Here is a 22,566-nt window from a genome sequence, read left to right as displayed (position 1 = left end):
TGTTTTTGTTTGGAATAGAGTCCAAGCTACTGCAAAGACTGTATCCAGATCAGATATCGGCCCCTGCACAGCTGAGCTCAAACTTAGTTTGTTATGCTGTAATAATCTGAAACAGGAAGCATTTTGCATTAAATCCATGGACAAGTGTGCAACACACTTCATGAGGGTTATCATCTCAAGACATGTGTAGAACCATTGTCAATCCTAAAGCCAGAATTTCTAGACATTCAACTGAAATTAAAAAAAATTAAAAACATTAGAAGCTTGAAAACAGGTCTTTCCACTCAAGCAAACAAAAAGAACCATTAATTATGGTATTTTGAAAGATCCACAACAAACTAGAGTTTTCATAGCAAGTATTTAGAACATCCAATACCCTCTTGGCTCCCACATTCTATAGCATACTAAATCCTAAATCAAAAGCACCTACTACTCTGTCATGATTGGCTTATTCTCATTTGCTTTGGGTTTTTGTTCCTTTGGCTTCTGCTCCTCCATTTTCCTGAAAGATCAATCAACAGTTACATCAACATGTCAAAAGTATGTCATCATCACAAAAACTTCTCTTACGATAAGATTGCAGCAGGTCAAGGTAAAACCCAAGGTAGCAGGTTGTAAAAGATCCATAAGAAAGCCTTGATATAATCATTGGACAAATACATGGAAGAGGAAATAAGAAATTAAAAATGTGTAGCAAACCAAAACTACCAAAACAAAAACAGAACATTCCTCTAAATTGTGAACACAGCCACACAAAGGAAACTAGTCACTCTTGCCAGAAAAGATGCTTCAGTGCGTGTTCATAGAAATAGAGACAGAGTAGCAATAAAAGCATCCTAAGTTGGATAAGACAAAATAATGACTACAAGTTAAGGATCCTACTATTATGAAATTAGAAGCACCCGTTTCAGCAGTGGCCGAATCACGTCGGAACCAAAGGGGCAAGAATTGATAAAGGTATATACCTAGTATCATGTGGCTTTTTTAGATATATCTCCCAAAATAAAGTGAAGGCGTCCAAAGCTCCAATTTTTATCTGTAACTTTCTAACTCGCTGAATCTTTAAAAATGTATTAAAAGTTCTCTAAGTTTAACATTTAAGCTACTTTCAATCTTTAGAAACGAAAACTATATATACAAAATAATTTCTTAATTCAATATATGTTTAAAGACTGGGGGGTTTTCTTTCCTTACAAAAATGATTTACTCATAACTGTATTATAATATGTTTATATAAATGATCGTGCACTCGCATATGTATTTGGTCCTAGTCCTATATAGAAATCCTAGCTCAACCATTGAGTTCCATTAAGCATGATTCTATTAAGCGTTTAAAACAACTAGCTAACCGTTGTGTAAATTGAACCATATATTTCAACAAATTAGAAACAATACATCTTATCATAAACTTCAGATTTGTGTTGTTCACAATCATAAAATCAACAAACACATCATCGTTTGATACTTTGTTCCAGTGCCCAACGAATATAATCGTTCACGCTAATCACATCGAAAGATAACAAGAGAGGGATAGAGAGAGAACCTCTTGTCGGATGAGCCACCCTTCTGGCTGAGGAATGAGCGGAAGAGAGGAGAATTGACGTCGTAAATTATTTTTTTCAAAGGAAACCCTAGCTAGCTTACCTTCACGCAGTACTCTCGCAACTTCTATAACTTAGCTTGGTGAGGATTTGTTTATTAAGAAACTGAACCGCCATGATATCGACACCTTCCAGTATTTGTGGGTTCTTTTGTCAGGCCTCGTCCATAAATCTGTTATGATTCGGTCGTTTTGGTCTTCTCAGTGGATGATTGACCTGGCCCTTTATCTAATACATTTTCGGGATCCGACCCATTAACAGTCTGCAAGTTTCCTAGTCCACGGTTTGTCCCTAGTTCTACTAGTTTGTAAATGGCCGATTTAAAACACATATTGTTGGTCAATTTATTCATCAAACATCTCTGGAAATAAACTCTCACCAATCTGCATTGTTGAACCCAGAAAAAGTTTCCCAACTGAAACAATGGCATCCCCCAACAATCGAGGAGAGTCGCCATCATCAACCTCCGAGGACTGGCGACGTCGAATATTGATCCCTACGATCCTTGCAGGTACTTTGCCTTTTTCCCTCATCCTCTGTTAGAGTTGTTTTTTTCACTGAAACATCCAGGAATCATGAATGTTTGCGCGGTTCTCTTTGTTTGAAACAAGGGTTGCTGGTGGAGGATTTGGGTTGGTTTCAAAGCATCCAAAAGTCCATGGCCTGGCTAATATTTCAGCCACTTATGCCATTAATTTTGCTATTGTCACCGGCTGCTATTGTGGTATTTATTTTAATTCGCTTTCTCTTCATCACTGTTAGTTTCAAGCCATTAGCTTTTTTTGAAGTATTTAATTGCATCAAATCAGTATTTTACTAAAGCCAAAATCTTTGTAGTTTCCGATTGTAGATTTGTACAGAAAATGTAAAATTGTACCGTAAATTCAACCATGATTTGAATAGAAGAGAAACCATAAGTCTCATCATCCATAACTGCCACACATCTTCAGTATTTAGTTATTCCAAAGTATTTACTCTATTTTGCACCTAACAGCTTTAAGAGCAATCAAAAAGGGTCTTACTAGAATTCTTGCTATTAGTTTTTATGCTATTGGTTGTGAAAGCGGTTCATTTTTTTGAGTGGCTTCATTTGTACTTATATCACGGGAAAGTTCGCTTTGATCTTTCAAAATAAAGTGTGCAATATATATCCATGACATTGTTATTAATGGGAGTGACATTGGTGGAAAAATTAAAGTAACTTGGGGGATTGGCTTTCTTGACATAGATAACTAGGTGGTTGTTTGGCACCATGGAGTGGTGTAGTGGGGAGGAACCAAACAAGGTTTGAGTATCATCTTTAGGATTTTAGACCTGGGAAGTTAGATTTGATGCCTTAATGTAATTAATATTAGAGAGTTTGTATGTTCTCATCTTGTTAGAGTCATAAGAATCAAGTTATCATTCTCTTCTCATAACATAACTCAGTATCTTATCTAGGCACATTGAATTCATTTCTCATGTTCATGTGGGAGTTAGCATAATAGTGTTGAATGCAAACTCCTTTCAAGATAAAGCTCGTAGTGGATACTAAAAACTACCCTCTTTCCCCCATCTTGATTTGAAGTAGTTTTATTGGATAAAAATATGATACTCTAAAGGTTAATGCAACTTTGACTTGTATGAAAATTATAGGTTTGGTATTAGCAAGTCAACCTAGGTGGATGATTTTAGTCAATGCGTTACGGTCCTAGGATACAGGTAGAGTCAGTCGACGATTAATGTGAACGTCAGAAGCGACTGCCTTCCTTTATGTCGATAGGAGTCTTATTTTAATTGGCTTAGTCAAGTCTTTTATTCTAATAAGTTATGTAACCTTTATTTAAAGTTAGCATATTGGTCTCTCTTTCAACGAGTACTGAGTTTGTAGTCTCTCAACAAGTTTAGTTGTCAATTACCCTAGGTCGTTCAAGGAATAGTAATAAAGGGAAGGCAATCGCTTCTAACGTTCCCATTAATTGTCTAGTGAGTCAATCTGTATCTCGGGACCGTAACATGATGGTACTCCTAAAAGAAATTTTAGGCAATGTGTAATCGCATAGGGAAATGCATTAAACTTGTAACAGGCCTCAAATAATCTAATTATAAATTAAGACACTGCTTCGTTGAACCTTTTCCTTCTCCTTAATATGGCCTTTCACATCTTCCTTGTGAGAGAGCACATGTCTTCTGCTGTTTTTGAGCCTCGCTGTTGCTGACTTGGTTTTCTTCTCAAGAAATCAAACTTAGTAGGAAATATAAACTTTTTCAACTAGACAGATTCTATAGTTGATGATTTGGTAATTGGTATCATTGTCACCACATTTCATGCAAACTGTTCAATTGGATATTGCAATAACACCTGTAATTTGACAGGAGCTCGTGAATTCGTAACAGCAACTCGTAAAACAGGACCCCGTGATCTACTGAATACTGCAATTGCTGGATTCGGCACTGGTGCTATATTGGGTCGTCTTCAAGGTAAATTTTATCAGTCCCTCTGTCTACATATTGTGTTTGTGTGTGTGTGTGTATATATATATAATATCCTTGTGATTGTGTGATTCTGCTAGTGTAGCTGAGTTCTGCATGCAACCCTGTTGTTTTAAGCAGTTAAAGTGCAAAATTTGCTTGATTGTCACACTTTATATGACATCTCTTTTAAAAGTCTTCTTCTGTGACATTTTAGGTGGTCAATTTGGTGCTTATCGCTGTTCACTCATCTTTGCTGTTGTTGGGACAGCAGCGGATTTTACTGCTCTAAAGTTAAGACCCAAATTACGCCACATCAGTGAATCTATGTTTGATAAGAGCGGTTCGTTGAAATTGCCAGAATGGTCTCCTATGCAAGTGCTCGATGATGAAGCCCTTGCTGCAAAACAAGCACGAGAAGAGAAACTGTACAGACAAAGAAAAACTCTTAAGCAAAGAAGAATGATGACTTCATGAGGGTGAACTATTTAGTTTTTTGTTCTTAATCATCAATGATAATGATTTTCGCCAGTGCTAGTTCAGCTTGTATTTGCTGGGGATTAAGTTTTGTTTTGCTTTCAAAATATTCTAATAATATTCTTTGTTACATCGGCTGTAATTTGGGATTCTAAATACCCTTAGATGGTTAAAAAAGAAAAAAGTTCTTCATTTCTACGATCTTTGAGATATCTGAAAATTTCTAACATTCTCTCGACTCTTGAGCATCTCTAGGTATTTCTTATTACTGGAGGGTATTCTCCCCCGATGTTGAAAGTCAACAGTTGCTATAGATGGCTTTAATTCATCATATTCGTCGTGGTCTTTTCCTATATTTCTCAATCGAATTTGACGATGACATCACCGAGCCTATGCAGGGCAAGCCAAAGCCTTCATTGTCAGCTGCCTAGCATTGTTGTGTGTTTCCTTCTTGAAGGTAAGCTACATTTTTATCAGCAAAAGTTGAATCTCAGAACTCGCCCTGTTCTTTGTTGGTGATATATTGATTTTGAATCCAATTTGAGCTATTAATTGTTTCTGGCACTGCTAAGAACTCATCAAGCGATAATCTGTTATATATTCCATCATTATATAGCAGTTCCTGAAACAGAGACAAAAACTGATTAGTTTGCATCTTTTTAACTTTCTGCATCAATAAATGATTAAGAGAGAGATTTTACTGGTGGAATTAAATCCTCTTTAGCAAGATATTAGAAAGCACTTCAAAACCCGTGGCTGCAATGACTATATTATGTCTATTGCTTCTCTCGTTAGAAGGCATTTCAAAGCCCTCGTATGCAGCTATATTATGTTGATTGCTTCTTTCTTTTATATTGTGTTGATTGTTTCTTTCTTTACTGACAGTTTCATCGTAGTTAGTAAGGTTTGAATTGCAGGTCTCAACGTCTTGTTCAATGGTGCTATATGGATCTCGAACCCTATTATCGTCTTTGGGTCCATTTTGATCTCTTGACACCCCTTGAAGGTGTAAAGGTGCTTGAATCAGAGAAATAAGAGTTAGTTTTAGATGGTCATAATATCTTCCTCATCATCATCCACATTTATAACTGATTAAGAAATTTTTCATCAGGCTTTCGGAATTGCATACTCTGCAACATGTATTGAGATTAGATGATACATTAGAGCTTTCATCTTCATTGACCATGTTATGTTGATTGCTTCTTCCTCCACCATACATCTCAATGTGCTGCAGTGGTTATGAACATTGAACACCACCATGGTCGTTAGATGCTTCCGGTTTACTTGACCCATTAGGGTCTAGAATGTACTGGCCATAGATAAAGAAATATTAGCTATGAATATCCACAGACAAGTGAATGAAGAGGAAAAAACATAAAGAATCTAAGCTCTAACCTCTGATATTGCATTGTTTGCTACATGATTTTCCAAATTAGAAGTGCTGATTTGATTGACCTACTTAACTACTGAAAATATCAAATTTTTTTCTTCAGTTTTCAAAGTTTGAAAGGCTTTCTACACAAATTAAAGGACAAAAAAATATATTTATTGGTGCAGTTAAAACTCTTGAATGAACATATAGAGGGAGAGGGTTGTAGAAGCCGTTGACACATTGACCCATAAACGCAGTGAAAACTAATGAATGAAAATGTATATAGAGAGGGATACTAGAATCTTTTTTTTTAAAAAAAGTTTGAAAACTAAAGACAACTAAACCAAATGAAAAACGAATATACCTATTAGATCATTCGTTAATTAAATTATTATACAAAACCAGTGATGCATAAAACTAGGTTGGTTCCACCAAGTTCGTTCACTCTCACTTCCTAATTATGCAGCTAAGATAGTGAATCGGTTGATTTTTTTTTTTTTTTGGTATATTTATCAGAGCAAAGCTAGACAAGATATGTAAAGCCAAAAACTCCATTTGACAAGTCCAAATGCCCACAGATCTTCAACCTCCAATATTCACAGAGGATAGACCGCAGCCGCACAAACAAAAGGCCTTAACCATTGACACCCCAAAAGAGTGTGGAGGCGACTGATTCAACTAGGCAATACATGTTCATAACTAATGGCATCAAAATTCGAACATAACAATTCCTAAGCTGGACATTATAAGATCATTGCCTGCAAGATATTCAACTCTGGTTAGTGAATCGTTTTCAATCTCAACCCATGGCGCCTCCATCATTTGTGACACCTTAAATTGCCCAACATTTGGCAGCCAAGACCTAATCATTCTAGTTTCGTAACACTTTCTCCAATGAATCACTCTATAGGCAGATTTTACGTCTAAGGAACTATTTGACTCAAGAGACTAAAAGCAGCTATTTTCTGTTCTAACAATAGGCAACCAAACCTTGTATGAGGACCACGAGAACTCTATCCTCCATCCATGTGCGGATAGCCCAGTCAATTAACTAATCAACACTAACATCATCCGAGACCACAGCCGGTAAAGGCCTCACTTTTGAAATTTCTTCTCTGCCCATTTATCATTACAAAATTTTACCTTAGAGCTTTCACCTATGATTTTCCCTTGTAAAAATATGCACAAATATGTTTAGTTTGGATTTGGAGAATGCTTAAAATTAGGTTAGTGACTACAAAACTGGATTAGCATATCCCAACAAGGATCCCATATGCAGGGTAACCTACTAAAGAACTGTTGGTATCATTCACTTAACTCTTCATTAAAAAAAGATATTAGTTTCAAAAGGGTAAAATTTCTAACGAGCATTGTTTAATTGCCAGTATATAATGTCAGGGATTCATTTCAAAAGAAAAAAAAGGAATGACAGAAAAAACTCTCAATTCTGCCATTCAGCTACCGAGCTACATTTACACAACAAGACAGTTAAGAGCTCAAAGTGGGCGGTTCTCAAGAAAAGAAACATTAACATCATTTTCTACACCCTACAACTTCTTTGACTTTAAGATGACCATTACCCTATGAAAGCAAAGACACAAGGGATACAAACTCCAGGGTTATCCGGCCCTTGGATCTCGTGTTGATGACAAAGTGTTCTGGGTATTTTCTTAACAACATAAGCAGACCATACCATGGTTTCCCCTTCGATTCTGGACGCGGCCAGTCTTCGGATGTAAGATACCTTCTAACTCGGCTGTGATGCCAGATACTACTAAACTGTTCAACCAACTGAAGAAGAAAGATGAAATTTCAGGACATGATCAAAATCTTATAAAACACTCAAACTCAATCAAAATAAAGCATGAGGAGGACTAGTCTCATGTGGGCAGGGGTGCCATCATAAGAAAATAATTAAGACTCAAACATGCTATGTCAAGAGCTCAAAATGAAAATAGCTTGGGATTTAGGTCACTGTAAACTTGGAACTAACCTCAGCATGGAGTTTCTCCATGGCCATCCATTCTCCTGGACCACAAAGATCAGAAAGCACAGTCGCTACAGATGACACCACATTCTTTTCTTCCAACTGCATAAGTTGTTGATTATCGGATTCACGATCAACTCTTGATCTTCCCTCTCCCTTCTTCTCTGCCGGAACTGTGGATGTTACAATGCCAAATTAAATAAAATTTACAATCCGTGAAGTATATAAGAAAGATGTGCTTTTTCGTTGCTAAGTAGGTAAAATATAAAGAGAAAATGTTGAAGGAATGAATGTTCAAGTCAGCAGCATAAAAACTTGTAAGTGAGAAAGAGTATCAGAGAACAATAAAACTGTCCAATGAGATCATACAAATTATATCACGGCCATAAAAATCAAAAGGAACTTTTTGAAATAATAGAGAGAGCAATGCATCACAAATTGTCATAAATTATATGCCAAAAACCCCTTAGACAACATGATAACTATAAAATATACTTCATCTATCATTCATCGCCTCTCTTTCTTATGGAGGTATGAGGTATCATCATTACTTTCATTAAAAGCTTGAAGGTGACTACATTCAATGTTCCACAGCACAGATTATGCAATTTCAAGGAGTATCTTTAACAACCACCCAGGAATGAAATTTCTCAGAACTGTTATAAGCTATGTTGTTGGGCTCTTCATTTTTCCTAAAGTATCTATGTCATACACATGGAAATGGGGATATCACCTCTACGAATCTTCTAAATACAGGAAAACATTAGAAAAGTCTTAACCATGCCCATGTGGGAAATATACCCATATCCGAAACTCACACCTGAGACCGAGTAACATAGGTGATAAACCAATCGATAGGGCAAATTCTCAAAAAGTGGATCAAAATTCACTAGACATCTAGAAACAGAAAAATAAGTACCGGCAGGTCCCGTAAAATTCAAGGCTAGGCTGATCCTATAACAAGAAGCAACTCCCAACCAATAAAAAAGTACAAATGAGAATACGATATCAACTGCAAATGGATCAGTAGAGATTGAAATCCTAGGGGCATTTAAAATGATTTATGAAACAAAATGGAACACCCCGAAAAGATGATGACAGATTAAACCATTAAACTGAAGATGGTTATGCTAAGCAAATGAAAAACCAGAGGCAAAGCATTTTGAGTGCTACAACCACAAGAAATCATCAATGCCAGCAACTATAATTCCAAAAAATAAAAAAAAACAAGAATGACATAGGATAAAATGCACTCAGAGGCAAGCGATAGCATAGCTCAAACATAGACATTCTTGAAAACTAAGATTTGTCATTTTTCTTAACTAAAATGACAAATTTTTTGGCTATCTAACATATGTCATGATATAACTGCATACAAGAATGGATTATAATCCCCAAAACAGCAAGAGATATCCAATTCACAGTATATATCAATAACTAAATGCTTAAATTTCATAAACTTTCCAAAGCAGTTTATAAATAACGGCCATTTTTCTTCCTACATTTCCATGATCATAAGTTCATAACGACTGAAAACAAAAGAAGACAAATTTGATCAAATAATCACATAATGATAAATCTTTAAGGAAAACCAAAAACTAATTTTGCTAACCTAATGCTCCCGCCAATCCTGCCTTTCCTACGGAGCCGGCCTCCACCCCACTATACCACTCTTCCCTCCTAACCTTCTTCCCGCCACTCCCAACATCCTCTTCTTCACCATAATCTTCATAATACTCTCTTCCCCTCGCTTTCTTCACCCCCTCAGAACCCACTGATCTCCCTGTCTCTGTCCCGCCATGGTAACCATGATGCTGCATCCCTCCAGCTGTGGCAGCCGCCGCCTGGTAAATTGACACGTGGTGCCGAGGCGCAAGGACTCCCCCGAGAATACTCCTCACGGGGAGAAGAAAGTAAAATTCTTTGTCACCGATTTGGAGGAGATCCTGGGAATCGAGCTTTACGGGAGGGTTCCCGGGGAGGTGGAGGACGCCTTCGACGAGGCAGCCGTTCTTTCCGAGGACTTCAAGAGCAAAACGGCGTCGCGTGAAGTCGTAGAAGATGCGGGCATGGTGGCGGGAAATGTTCATGCCGCCGCCGAGGCTGACCAAGTCGACGTCGACGGTGGATTTCTTGGAGTTGCGGCCGAGCATTATGGAGTAGGTTTGCATGTAGTATTCGAAGTCTTCGCCTTGTAGCTTCGCGAACCCCGCTTCCACGTCGCTCCCACCTGTCGTTCCCATCGCCGATTTTGATTTTCGATTGAATTATTGACTGATCGAATGGGCGATGGATATTGTTGAATTAATGAAAAAGGCTGTCGGAATCTGGAAGAAGGTTTTCTTAGGATTTACTTGAAATTTTCCTTTTTCTTCGTCTGATCTTCCATGGCTACGAGGGGTATTGTTGATTCCAAAGAAAACTTTATTGCTGTTCGATTTTGGTTTTAATTTTCATATTTCAACTTAAAAAAATAAAAGAAATTTAATTATAAATGCAACTCCACATGAAGAAGTTAGAAATGTTATTAGAAAAATTAAAAATAATAAGAGTGTATAATCAAAAAATAATTTATATAGAGAGTGTGATCACTCGTGAAATTTTTCAATTCCATGAAGGTTCATATAATAATTATGGTTTAATTGTAAAAAATATTTGCACGAATTAATTTAACTTTGTGATTAAGAAAATTGTTATTATTTCTAGAAGTCACCAGTACGGATGTCTGAAAGTTCATTGTTAAATGATTAAGAATATTTAAAACGAATACTACTTAGAATAATTATGATTTAATTGTAAAAAATATTTAAATTTTATTTTTTCAATAAATATTTAATATTTTATTTTAGGATTTATTAAAATGAAAGTATTCAAATTATACTTTTATTTATTTTAAGTGTTTAATATTTTTTATTAAATTAAGTATTTAACGTTTTTAAAATTAATATTTTAAAATTAATTTTCTCATTATTATTATTATAAAGTTGATTAAATGTTAATCAATCAATTAATATTTGATATATAATCTAAATTTAAACTTTTTTACTTTTACTCTTACTTTTAAAATAAATTTTTAAAAATATTAAAAATCTTAAAATTTTATATTTTCATAAAAATACTGTAAAAATTATAAAATATATTATTTATTTATTTTTAAATATTTTAGGGACTGCATCGACAAAAACAAAAAAAAGTGATCAATATTAACGGTTGGTAATAGACAGGTGTGCTTTCAACAACAACGGTGATGATCGACAATGCAATGATAATAGATTTTAGGATTAGATTTTGAATATTACCAATAATTTAGAAAGATTTAGGAATTAAGTTTACAAATTTAGAGGATTGAGGTGATGACAAGAGGAATGATAGTCAATGGAGGTGTAGGTGGGAGTTTGACAACTATGATAATGGTTGACAATGATAATAGACTTTGAGATTAAGGATTTAGAATTTAATGAGATTTAGGAATTTATATTTAACGCTGAAATCTATTAGAATTAGGGGAATTGGGATCCAATTCAACCAATTTATCATGTTTGGTTTAAGTTTTCAAAGGGATAATTGGAATCCAATTCCATTAAGGGAGGGAAAGTAAATTTCATCTATAACACGATGGAATTTAAATCTTTTGGAGGAGGAAATATGAAATTTGATCATACTACCCTCATTAATCTTTTGGTATTCGGGTCGGTTTTTTTTTAAAATTTTTGGGATCGGGTTGGCTTTTTTAAGCTTGATATTCGGGGTCGGGTTGGGCTTTTTTTTTTACAAAATCGGGTTCGGGTCAGGTTTTTTAAGTTTGATATTCGGGTCGTGTCAAGTCCGTTTTTTTAAGTGTGATATTCTGGTCGGGTTTTTTTAAGTGTGCTATTTGGGTCGGGTTCGGGTTTAGGGTGAAAAATATCCGACCCGACCCGAAAAAAAATATATAATTTTACCTTATATATTTAGGAATAATTACAATAATACACCTCTATATATATTTTTTCAATTAAGTCACTGTTTTTATTGAATAAAAATAATTTTATTATTATTTCGGGTCGGGTATGGTCGGGTTTCTAATTCATATATTCGGGTCGGATCGGGTGAAACTTTATTTTGGTCGGGTCGGGTCTCGGGTGGAGGTTCCCTTGTTCTTGGGTCGAGTTGGGTGGACCAAAAACCCGACCCATGACCATCCCTAATTGGGATGATTTTAACTTATGATGTTTATTAGTATGATTTTTTATAATTTATTGAAATGAATAATCAATCAATAAAATGAAATTTTAATATTTTTTAAATTTTTATAATATATTGTTACATATAAGTTATAAAACAAACTAAAATTAAGCAAAAAAAATAAGAAGGCAATTTTGTTATTTTACATTACTAAAATCAAATTCATCTGACATGTCTGCGAACCAAACATAATATGTAATTGGATTTCAATTTAATTTCCTGCCAACCAAACATGTTTCAGATTCAGATTTCAATTCATTCAGATTCTAATTCCTTCACATATTCTAATTCCCTCGTAAACATTCCAACGAATTAACCGTTACCTTAAGGAATTTGGGGATGGTAAGGGGATGACCAACAATGGAATCTGACAAGAAAGTGATAGCCAACAATGATAGTAAGTTTTAGGAATAGAGATTTTAAAGAGTTCTTTCAAAGAAATTTGATTTTTTTAAAAAAAACTAAAATAAAAAAAAACTATAATTTTAACATTTAAAAAAAATAATGTTTTCAAGATTTTATAAATGTGACAATATCATGTGATTAGTTAATTTTTATAATTATAGTGACAGAATGGATCTTAAAATAATAATTTAAAAAACGTTAAATAATGGCTTTAACCCAAAAAAATACTTAAAATAATTTTAAAATATCTTTTATTGATTTATGTATTGCAGATGAATTGGATTTTCAACAAGTGGGTTTGGTACCACTTCTAGCATGAGAAAATTGTATCTCATATGGGTGATTGCACATTGAAGTATACAGAAACGCTGCTTGGTGGGCCTGTTGACCTTAATTCATCAAGATTTATTCGGGGTTTTCCGTTCCTAGTTTATGCTCGACAATTAGATGTTGGTTTTGTGGTGGTGGAGTGATGTGATCGAAATAGAAAAATGGTGCCAAAATGAGGGAATGATTTGAACCAGAAAGGACGCCCCCCCCCCCCCCCTTTGAAGTTAGCTACAAGGAGCATCTTGAACTTTTTCCCTTCCCCCCACTTAGGAGCATTTCCTTACCTGGAGGGCTAAAAGATCATCAACACGCATGAACTGTAAACTATCACGTTGAGATACCGGCATGAATGCCAACAAGATGATGTGGTTGAGTCGCTTACCAGTCCGGAACTAGCAGAGGCTACTGAAACAGTTCCAGTGCTTCATGGAACAAATGGGTCCTCAACTGCAACTACAAGAGAAGACCAACCAGACTGCCTTCAGTTTTTGCATCTCTTGAGATGGTTTGGTAAGGGGCAGGAAATAAACCGAGGTCGAGCAGAATGGAGAAAGAAACCTACTAGACGAGGCTCAGCCTTCAAATTCATCTGATAAGGGGCACGGAGCACAAAGCTGCAATATGCTATTTCCCTACTACAACCTGTTGCAGAAGCAGATGATAATCCTTCCATGTGTTTTCCACTTTGGATCATAAACATCGTCTTCAAACATTATATATAATCACATTTGTCTATATAACAGTCTTGTATCATGAGATGCTGAAGCAGAATTCTCGGATTTGAATATGAAATGAATCCTTGGAGAATTGTTCGCCCTAATCTACATTCTTCGAACCTCGGGTAAGTGTGTGATGCGGTTAACATACCAAAGGAAAAACAAAGTTCGATATTGACAACATGAGCAAGGAAAAAAAGTTCACCAAATAGAATACAAAGTTTATCATCAAAGAAAAGTAGCACACAAGTGGTGATAATAAACCGGAGTTTGACAGAAATTACTATGCTTTGAAGGAGCCTCTTCAATGTATTTACAATAATATTCCACACAGATAATGAAACCATGAATTCACAGTCTCTTATTTCCTGCACCATGGAAGGCAGCAACTCTGGAGGAAAAAGAGATGCAAGAAATGTATATAATTAGGAATTTATATAAGATTTGTAGCAAAAACAGTCCTTGGACAGATTCCCGAAACAACATACCTTAGCGTTGCTGTTAGTTGGTTTCCGGTTCCGAGCAGTGCGGTATGGAGATTGCTCACCCTGCATGCCTGGTACCCTACCCCCATTGTTCCTCTCTTCTCGCACCTTGTTGAAAATGTGAGTATAACCATCAGCTGATGCCGGGTTATTCTCATCCCAATCACCGAATTTTGGAACAGCAGCACCTTCATCGGGCTGGCATAAATCAGATTGTTAGCAACAAGTTCTAATACAATAATGAGCTTCAAATAAGTGAAATCCACTTATTTTCAAGTTTATGCGATTTATGAAATGACATGAAGAAGAGAATTTACACTGTCATCGCCTCGAGTACTTGGCCTCATTCTGGACCTCGTGGGAGTGCCATGGCTACTATCGTATTTATTCTTTCCTTCCCATGTAGGTGAGGCCATGCTACCTCTCCCCGCAATCCCGGCAACCCGTGCATGGTGATGGAGTGGTGATTTATCTATGCTGTTTTCGGATCCAACCCTTGGTCTTGTAACTTGTTTTGGGGCTTCACGACCATTACGTGAAGGTGTAGTGTCCCCAGAAGCTTTGTGGTTGAGATTGTCGTGACGTACGGGAGAGTCTACATATTGTTTGAGGTCACCTTCTTCCCTGCTTCTTCCACGTTCATGTCCCCTTCCAGCAGGTCCATGTCCTACCTGTTCATCCAATTCAGCTTTCGTTTTTGAAGCCGGATGAGCTCTAGTCGGAGCTACATGATCATGATTCGAGTCGGGGTTCTCTTGGGGATCATTCGGGTTTACAATCTTTCCACCTGTTCGACCCTGCCGGGCCTTGTCAAAATAAGCTGTGTAGGGAACATCCTCTTCACCTTCCCAATTGCCAAACTTGGGTACATGAGATCGTTGCTAAAACCGAAATCCATCAATCAAAATTAAAAAAAGAATATGAAATACTTGTACACATAATTGGATGCTTTAAGTTTTGTTTGCATTATTAAACTAAAAAACAACGGTCTTTTACAAGGCAATTTGATGCATAATTGGGAAAAGAATACAACAAAATCCCAGATCAGAACATTCAAAGCCAAATGATATATGCAAGTTCATCAACCAATTATGAGCCAATAAATAAAATACTAGAATCTCAACTATCCCAAGTTCATATCTCTAAATCAATTACCTAAAAAAAGAGTTAGCAATACAGAATCTCAATAGATCATATAAACTTAATTAAAGAACTAACAAGGAAAAAAAAAGCTACAGTATTGCTTAGCTTTATCACTTCGGTACAATCAAAAAAGCAAAATGAAATTCCAAAATTCTCAGCTTTTAATTTTTTTTCTTCTAAAATTTTCTTCGGATACAAACAGAAAATAACCTATAGTGAAACGAAAAAAAAGATAATTACTTACTGCCATCAGCAAACTTGAGAAAGAATACTCAGAATTCCCAAAAGAACAAAAAAAAGCTTCTTTTTTATCAAACAATTGCAGAACAAACCCAGATAAATAAATATTACAACTTTTTATAAGAACCCTTCAACTAAAATTCGAAGACATCAAGAGAAAGAGAGAGAGATGAATAGAGGTTTTAGTAAGAAAACTAGAGGATTTAGAGATTAAAAAAATAAAGAGAGAAAGGGGGGGGGTTTATCAACCGTTGACCCACGCCATTGGTAATGTTTGACTCTTCATTCTCTCTGTAAAAATCTCTGTTTCTTCCTAGTTTCAGATTCTCTCTCAAAGTCGTCGTTTATTTTCTGGGTGTCTAAGGTAAAACTTTCTCTCCTTCCACGCCAATGCACTAGCGTCCTTCTCCAATTGAGTGCTATCATTGGGGAGTGGAAGAATGATATTGGTGGGGAAAGTAGTAGTCTTAAAATAAAAGGCTTTCCTTGCCAAATACCGTTTTGGTTTTCGTTTAATCACTGAACTATAATTCAAAAAAATCACTCAACTATTATTTTATTTTAAATAATTAATATAAAAATAAATATTTAAATTATATTTAAAGTTAAGTTTAAGAGTTAAAAATCGTTAAAATATATATTTAATATTTTTTCTGTGAAACTTTTATATACTTAACGTTTTCGATATTATATTTTAAGTGTCTAAGATGAAGGGTGTTAAAATTTTACTGTTAAAAAGCTTAAAATTAAAATTTACTTTAGATATTGTTGCGGAATACTATCATTGAATTGAGCAAAATCATAATTGATAATTTAATAAAATAACAACAAAGATAAAGGAGACACAAATTTTACGTAGAATTTTTTATAAATAATATGGGGTAAAAACCACATACAAAGATAGAAGAATTTCACTATAAGAAAACATGAGTTACAACTTCTCTCGATTTAACAAAACGAAAACAAGAACAATTATCTCTCAATAAAACGGAAAAAACAACTTAATACAAACTCTCTAAATTTATCTAATGTATGAGAGAATAATAGAGTGATTTGGATATGTAGAAATGATAAATGGCTAAGCTATTTATAGTTGAATTTTAGAGACCTACTTTGTAAATAGCCTAAAATTTAGAGATTAAATGAATAATTTCCCCTTCTAATATTTTTTTTTTGAAAATAAATAAAATTGATTCCATTACTGCAGTCATTTGAAAACCTTCATTTATTCATACCGATGCATTAATGCACTTAAAGTGCTTTTAAGTTTCAACATATGTGATTTTAAATAACAAAATAATTAACTGACCAAAATAGAACAAAAGTAATAATTAGGTGACTAAATAATTAGTTTAGCCTTGAATTTAACGATGATTACTTCTATTGGCGGCCGACTAGTAAACTTGTCTTAAAAAACTGACAGCTTCTCTGTCCTTCTCCACACTTAATTGAATTATATTAATTTTTTTATATAAAACCCCAAAAAAAGTTTTTTAAAATCATTTTTTTCTGTCTATTGGCTTCTGTTCTTCATACATCTCTTCGATTATTTTTCAGGGTAAATTATAAATTTATTCGTTAAATTTTAATTTTTTTTATATTATTTACTGTACTTTTAATTTTTTTCAATTTAATCATTAAATTTTATATATTAGAATTTTTGTCACTTTGTTGTTTTTCTCTTAACTGTGCGATGAAATGGGTTTTTCAATTAATTTTTTAACTGCCATATAGGCATTGATTAATATTTTATTAATATTATTTTTTTAATATTTTTCCAATTCCTTATTCCAATTCTTTTAAAATAGAGAAATGAAGCTTTAGTTAAGGTAGATGATCGGTGAAATCAAGATGAGAATCTGAATATGCAACAAGGAGAGAAAGAATCGTAATGAATAAATGATTGAAATCGGAGAAGTAACTTTTTATTTCCTTTTTTTTATTTGGTTCAACACCATGAATTTTGATTGAGAATTGTTGATTATTTTTCCTTTGATCTCCTTCGTTCGTCATTCAGATCTAGAAGATAAACCTCTGAACACTATAATTACTTTTAGTCAAATGTGGGTAGACTTATTCTTCATTCTCTTTTCTTTTTCCCTCTTTTTTGTTGTTGTTATTCGTTGTTTGGATTAAAAAAATCAATGAAGAGGTTTAGGAATTGAGATGTTTTGGTGGCTTCAAGGTGATGATGGAGATGATGATGGTTGTGTTGGGTAGAGGGTAAATGGTGATTTTGGAGGTTATTTGGGTAGATGGTAATATGGCATTGCGAATGGGTGTGGTGATTTTAATGAGTGTGTTTAAGATGAAGATGATAAAAGGTTGATGGAGATTAGGGTAGAGGTAAAGTGGGCCCTCGAACGATGGTTGAAGGTTATTGAAAATGATAGAACAGTGAGATTATATTAGGTTCTTAAGTGTCATTTTTCTATAGTTTTTTATTTTTATTTTACTAAACTATTTTTATTTCTTTTTTATTTACTTGAACGACGATGATCTGAACGATGTCCGACGATGGTCAGAATGACGACTTGCATGGTAACCGAAATCTGGGTTCATTCCGATTGAGTAGAGAAATGAAGAGAAAAGAAGATGAAAAGAAGAAGAAAAAAGAGAAAATAAGGGAAGATAGTTTTTTCCTGACTTGTATTTTGTTGATTAAAAATTTGTTTAATAATGTCAGGTCATAACATCGTTACAAATTTAACGGTAGACTGGTAAACAATTCAATATATAAAGTTAAATGATTAAATTGAAAAAAATTAAAAATACAATAAGATAAATAAAAGAGATAGTAAAATTTAGTGAGTAAATTTATAATTTACCTTATTTTTAAGTTGTAAGCGTAATTATGTTCGTAAATATTAATAATATAAATTTAAATAACCATTATTAAAAATTAATCATCAATAAACACCTCATGTATTATCTGTTATAAAAAAAATATTCAATCTTTCTGGGAAGGGCAATTGGGTGATTCAGTCCCAATGCGGTGCGAGTAATAAGCTTTGTCAAGCGTGCAGATAGGGAAGCGTGCAGGAATTTGAAGTTCATCTCCTAAAACTCCAGTTTTTCAACGCTCGAACTGCATACTAGCAAATCCGATACCCAACATGTTGGACAAAACGTAAAAAAATACCAACAACATTATGTATTATCTATACAGATCGATATAAAATTTTATGTTTAAAAAATAATTTTTAAAAGTTTTAGAGAGAAATAAGTTTATAAAATTTTAAAAGATGAAAATAAATTCTTAATATAAAATAAAAATATATATAATATATAATAATTTAAAATTTTCAATGAATTACCCCTCTTGATCATCTTTGTATCTTTCATGTCATTACAAAACTGGAAAAAAAATGAAGTTCCAAACACTGCCTTACCATAATTTTTGCTTGGCCTAAAAATATGTATTCTTTTCATGTCTGCTAAATTAATTTGCTTTTTTGTACCCCCATTTTCCCCTTTAATACCTTTTTTTTCTCCATTTGCTGGTAATACACAAATAATCCCCAAGCTTTTTTCACCCTCAGATTAATTAATTCAGCTTCTGAAAAGGAAACAAAAATAGAGTTTCTTCAAAGAAATGGCTTCAGCTTTCCTCAGTTGAGACCTACTTCACTGAAGTGATACTTTTGTGTGGAAATAATCTAAAACCCAAAATCAACAACATCAAAGATTCCTAGTAGTTTCTTGCTGAACGTTTTCATCCCCCCAAACCTCTCTTTAACAAAGATGGTTAGCCATTGTGTCAAAATAAAGTCTTTTCTGAGTGTTCCGTGATGATTCAGTTATTGTTTTTGGTTCTTTTTGTGAAGGGCGTAATGTCATTCCTTCTGCTGGTAAAGATTGGGCCACTGAGAGAGCTCGTCATAAAGAGCTTAGATCAGTTGAAGATGGGGAAAGGCCCGGGAACCATGAAAACCATTGCCGGCACCATGTCTGTGATTCTTTTATCGAGTCTCATGAGCAATCTCAAGATCCAGAACAAAGGTGCAAAGCTTGGTACCATGTCACCCATGGATCAAGTTCTCTGGAGAACCCACTTGCTTGAAGCTTCACTTATGGGTATGATTTTTGCTCAATTTTTTATTGGTCGTTTGGTTTATGCATCTTTATGCTACTATTTCAGCTGAATTCTAAACCATTGCCTTTGTTTAGCCTGTACAGTGTTGCCTGGTAACAGTGTAGTCATATAGAGGAAATAGGCTTTTATTGGGTGCTTTCGGATTTAATATTAGCTTATTCTCTTTGGTGCTAAAATGCAGTATTAGCTTCACACTGGCAAACACTCCTTTGATGTTCATTATGAAAGGAAAGGTAGCTTGTTCTAAAGGAGTAAAGGGCAGAAGTTGATCAAAGGTAATAAGAGTTGAAGCTTGGTCAGAGACTCTGGTGGTGAGTTGCGAGTTTCCATCGTCTTTTTATCGGGTTAAAATTCAATTACTCACAAAGTCTCAGGTGAGAATTGATGAGTCGATGGAGTTGAAGGTAGTTCCTATTTCCTTCAAAATCAGGGTGCATGAAATTGATCCTCATTCAATCCAAATTCTTGGATCCCTGAAGTTCACGATGATTCATTAGAAATGGTTCCTTCAATTGGACCGTAACTTTTCAGAGCTCTATGCACAGGCATTTTGTTCAGTTTTCATTGTTGACAGTGTTGGTTTTATGTTATGACATGATCTTTTGCGTTGGTTTTTTGTTATGATATGATCTTTTGCGTTGGTTTTTTCATTTTGTTTGAGGTGTATTTTAGAATTAGGATTATTGTCTTTGGGGTTTCATGGTTGACGACGGTAGATTTTTAGGTGATATGGTTTTTGTAATGGTGTATATTCCCGTATGTGGGTATTCGATGTTTTTACATGTAATGAGTGTTATATTTAATAAAATATGAGGTATTTTTTTCTTTATTCCAATATTTTTCAACATATTTCTTAGTATGTGGAAGAATACGAAAGGAGTTTTTAATGAGACCTTCAACCTTTTTAAAAAAAAAAAATCAAAATCGTGCTGCATTTATGATTTCTTTAACAAGTGCGTCTATTTTAAATTTCTCTTGTACCCATATCCGAATGTGTAAATTACGTTACTTCAAGAATAAACGAAGAATCGAACATCATTATGTTCCTTCTCTTTCTGCATTCCACCCACTTGCATATGCACCAACAAGGCAACAATGATGTAGTAGATATCTTTTATGTCAATTACATCAATGTTATATACTTCAAGCTTCCATGTTGGTGGATCTTTTTATTTGGTACCGTTGTCTAGGTTTAATGGATTTATATGGAATATAAGAAATACATGGAGTGATAATTGTTGGCTTTCCGATTATAGATGTAACACCATCTTCTATTGGTACATTCTCGATATAACTCGACAAATCTAACATTGCTGCATATTTCTTTCTTCTTTGCAAAGCATCGGGAAACAGTCTGCTATGTGTGTGCTCTCATGTCATAAACCCTCTAAGGTTGTACTTACAGTTACAGTGAACACAAAATTAAAGATTAGGATAGTCTTGTGATAAATTTAAACAGTTCAAAGCTTTATTACCCTGCAATGTGCTTGGTGCAAGGCGTTTGCTATCAAGGATTTGAAAGAGGTTTCTCAAATTTAGCTCACCATTTTTGGTTGAGAGTCGACGACTTTCATTCGTTATCAGATGGGTCTGTAATGTTGATTATATGAAGCCGGGGTGGGATTTCTTATTGTACTGAACTATTGATTCACAAGTGCCTTGGTTATTATGGCAAGGTTGTATGCTACGTATGATAAACCAAAAATGCTGAAGGTGTCTGGCATCTGGTTTTCCAATTATTTACATTGTTTTGAGGTATTTGATGATGCCTTGGTTTCTTGTTTCCTTTACTCTCTGTTAGCTTCAGTCCTAGCGGTCAAATGGTGTCCATGCATCATTTTTTACTTGTACGAACTTGGAAGTATGAAGATGTGTTAGTGCATCTCCCTTCCCGACTTACTCGTCAATTTACTGCAAGTGAACGCTAGTATGCTACTCAGTTCTATGCCATTGCTTGAGCTGATAATGAAGAGAATTGCTCAAACATCGAGTGTAAATTGAATTAGCTTCATAATGTAATACTTAGTGGATGATTAATTTATTTCTAGCCGCTTTTTTAGCTCGATAGCTCGTGTTTGACTGCCTGAACTTGATCTTGTAGGTTTCACCCTATTTCTAGGATTCATAATCGACCTTATGCACCGTTACATTAGAAAACTTTTTGGGTTAAGGAGTAGCACTGGATCTTCGAAAGAGGAAGTCCAACGTCTTCAGGAAGAGAGAATGCGGCTTAAAGAGAAAGACGACAAAGCTTCCATGGAGCTAAAGCTTCTGAAAGAAGAAATTTCAACCCTATCACGGAATTTGAAGAAGCTGAAGTCAGAATCCAAAGAGAGACAAAAAGATTGAAACTGCTGAAGCTCATATTGCTTCCCTCCAAAAACAATCTGCAGATTTACTACTCGAGTACGACCGTTTATTGGAAAATAACCAAAAACTTCAGAATCAAGCTCTAGGACACGAGATGAGGAAATCTTGAAAAGAACCCCGAGTTCCATGTACCCATCGATATTGGTGTTTCCTAAGGTAAACTGTTGAAAATTTTGTAATACTATTGAATCTAGAATTTTGATTAATTTGTTCATCCTTTTGTGTTGTTGTAATAGCTGAAACCAGAGTAACATAGTTACATGATAAACCAATGTTTGCAATCATGTATGGCACCGAAATCAGTGAAAGAAATATGAGGGAAAACTTGGAAATCTCTATGGAGCAGAACAAGCTTTATCTCCACCGAGCTTCCATGTCTGAAATTGATATGGAAGGTTCTGTTGTGCGACGGCTAAATTAAAGCTAATAAGGTTAATGGAAAAAATGGAACACATAATGTTAGAAAAGGAGCATAAAATCTTAAAATAACAATAATGGTTGCACTTGTAAATGTTATTGTTGTATGTAAAATGTGTCGAACAAAAAATCCCACGTAAGAAATTAGGTTGAAAGCTGGAAATGTTATAGGTCGTAATAACAAAACTGGTTGCACTCAAAAATATTATCCAATTTTCTAAAATTGGGCGAACAAAATAAAGACGCTAACTA

General features: G+C 34.7%; 3 protein-coding genes and 1 pseudogene across 5 annotated transcripts; 2 read left to right on the top strand and 2 right to left on the bottom strand.

Moving 5' to 3' along the window:
• Positions 1-1,966: 1,966 nt before the first annotated feature.
• LOC120161255 lies at positions 1,967-4,671 on the top strand. Of its 2 annotated transcripts, none has more exons than XM_039171520.1 (3): positions 1,967-2,325; positions 3,957-4,061; positions 4,327-4,671. In XM_039171520.1, exons 1-3 carry the CDS (start codon positions 2,181-2,183, stop codon positions 4,527-4,529), a joined length of 453 nt encoding a protein of 150 aa, XP_039027451.1. In that variant the 5' UTR covers positions 1,967-2,180; the 3' UTR covers positions 4,530-4,671. The 2 variants fall into 2 exon arrangements, with proteins under 2 accessions (XP_039027451.1, XP_039027450.1); XM_039171519.1 differs by having other exon boundaries at positions 1,975-2,325; positions 4,270-4,668.
• A 2,656-nt stretch (positions 4,672-7,327) lies between these two features.
• LOC120161252 (FHA domain-containing protein FHA2-like) lies at positions 7,328-10,320 on the bottom strand. 2 transcript variants are annotated; one of them, XM_039171517.1, is made up of 3 exons: positions 9,501-10,320; positions 7,895-8,049; positions 7,328-7,692 (listed from the first exon to the last, which is right to left on the bottom strand). In XM_039171517.1, exons 1-3 carry the CDS (start codon positions 10,129-10,131, stop codon positions 7,483-7,485), a joined length of 996 nt encoding a protein of 331 aa, XP_039027448.1. In that variant the 5' UTR covers positions 10,132-10,320; the 3' UTR covers positions 7,328-7,482. The 2 variants fall into 2 exon arrangements, with proteins under 2 accessions (XP_039027448.1, XP_039027447.1); XM_039171516.1 differs by having other exon boundaries at positions 7,895-8,061; positions 9,501-10,317.
• A 3,400-nt stretch (positions 10,321-13,720) lies between these two features.
• Positions 13,721-15,593, bottom strand: LOC120161253 (RPM1-interacting protein 4-like). Its single transcript, XM_039171518.1, has 4 exons — positions 15,436-15,593; positions 14,366-14,929; positions 14,052-14,246; positions 13,721-13,954 (listed from the first exon to the last, which is right to left on the bottom strand). The coding sequence occupies exons 1-4, from the start codon at positions 15,439-15,441 to the stop codon at positions 13,925-13,927; spliced, it is 795 nt and encodes a 264-aa protein (XP_039027449.1). The 5' UTR covers positions 15,442-15,593; the 3' UTR covers positions 13,721-13,924.
• A 3,327-nt stretch (positions 15,594-18,920) lies between these two features.
• On the top strand, positions 18,921-22,006 carry LOC120161108 (annotated as a pseudogene).
• Positions 22,007-22,566: the final 560 nt, after the last annotated feature.

Source organism: Hibiscus syriacus, unplaced genomic scaffold, assembly GCF_006381635.1.
Source record: "Hibiscus syriacus cultivar Baekdansim isolate YM2019G1 unplaced genomic scaffold, ASM638163v2 tig00111398_pilon, whole genome shotgun sequence".
In the NCBI taxonomy this organism is placed as follows: domain Eukaryota; kingdom Viridiplantae; phylum Streptophyta; class Magnoliopsida; order Malvales; family Malvaceae; genus Hibiscus; species Hibiscus syriacus.
The sequence above is the reverse complement of the archived record's forward strand: the minus strand, read 5'-3'. Positions and strand labels throughout refer to the sequence as shown.

Coding starts and splice junctions, on each gene's coding strand:
- LOC120161255 (XM_039171519.1), top strand. CDS start 2,181: ATGTTTGCGCGGTTCTCTTTGTTTGAAACAAGGGTTGCTGGTGGAGGA. Junction 2,326..3,956: donor TGTCACCGGCTGCTATTGTG/GTATTTATTTTA, acceptor GTAATTTGACAG/GAGCTCGTGAATTCGTAACA. Junction 4,062..4,269: donor TATATTGGGTCGTCTTCAAG/GTAAATTTTATC, acceptor GTGACATTTTAG/GTGGTCAATTTGGTGCTTAT.
- LOC120161252 (XM_039171516.1), bottom strand. CDS start 10,131: ATGGGAACGACAGGTGGGAGCGACGTGGAAGCGGGGTTCGCGAAGCTA. Junction 8,062..9,500: donor AGGATTGGCGGGAGCATTAG/GTTAGCAAAATT, acceptor TAACATCCACAG/TTCCGGCAGAGAAGAAGGGA. Junction 7,693..7,894: donor TGGAGAAACTCCATGCTGAG/GTTAGTTCCAAG, acceptor TTTCTTCTTCAG/TTGGTTGAACAGTTTAGTAG.
- LOC120161253 (XM_039171518.1), bottom strand. Junction 14,247..14,365: donor GTACTCGAGGCGATGACAGT/GTAAATTCTCTT, acceptor GATTTATGCCAG/CCCGATGAAGGTGCTGCTGT. Junction 13,955..14,051: donor CAACTAACAGCAACGCTAAG/GTATGTTGTTTC, acceptor TTTTTCCTCCAG/AGTTGCTGCCTTCCATGGTG.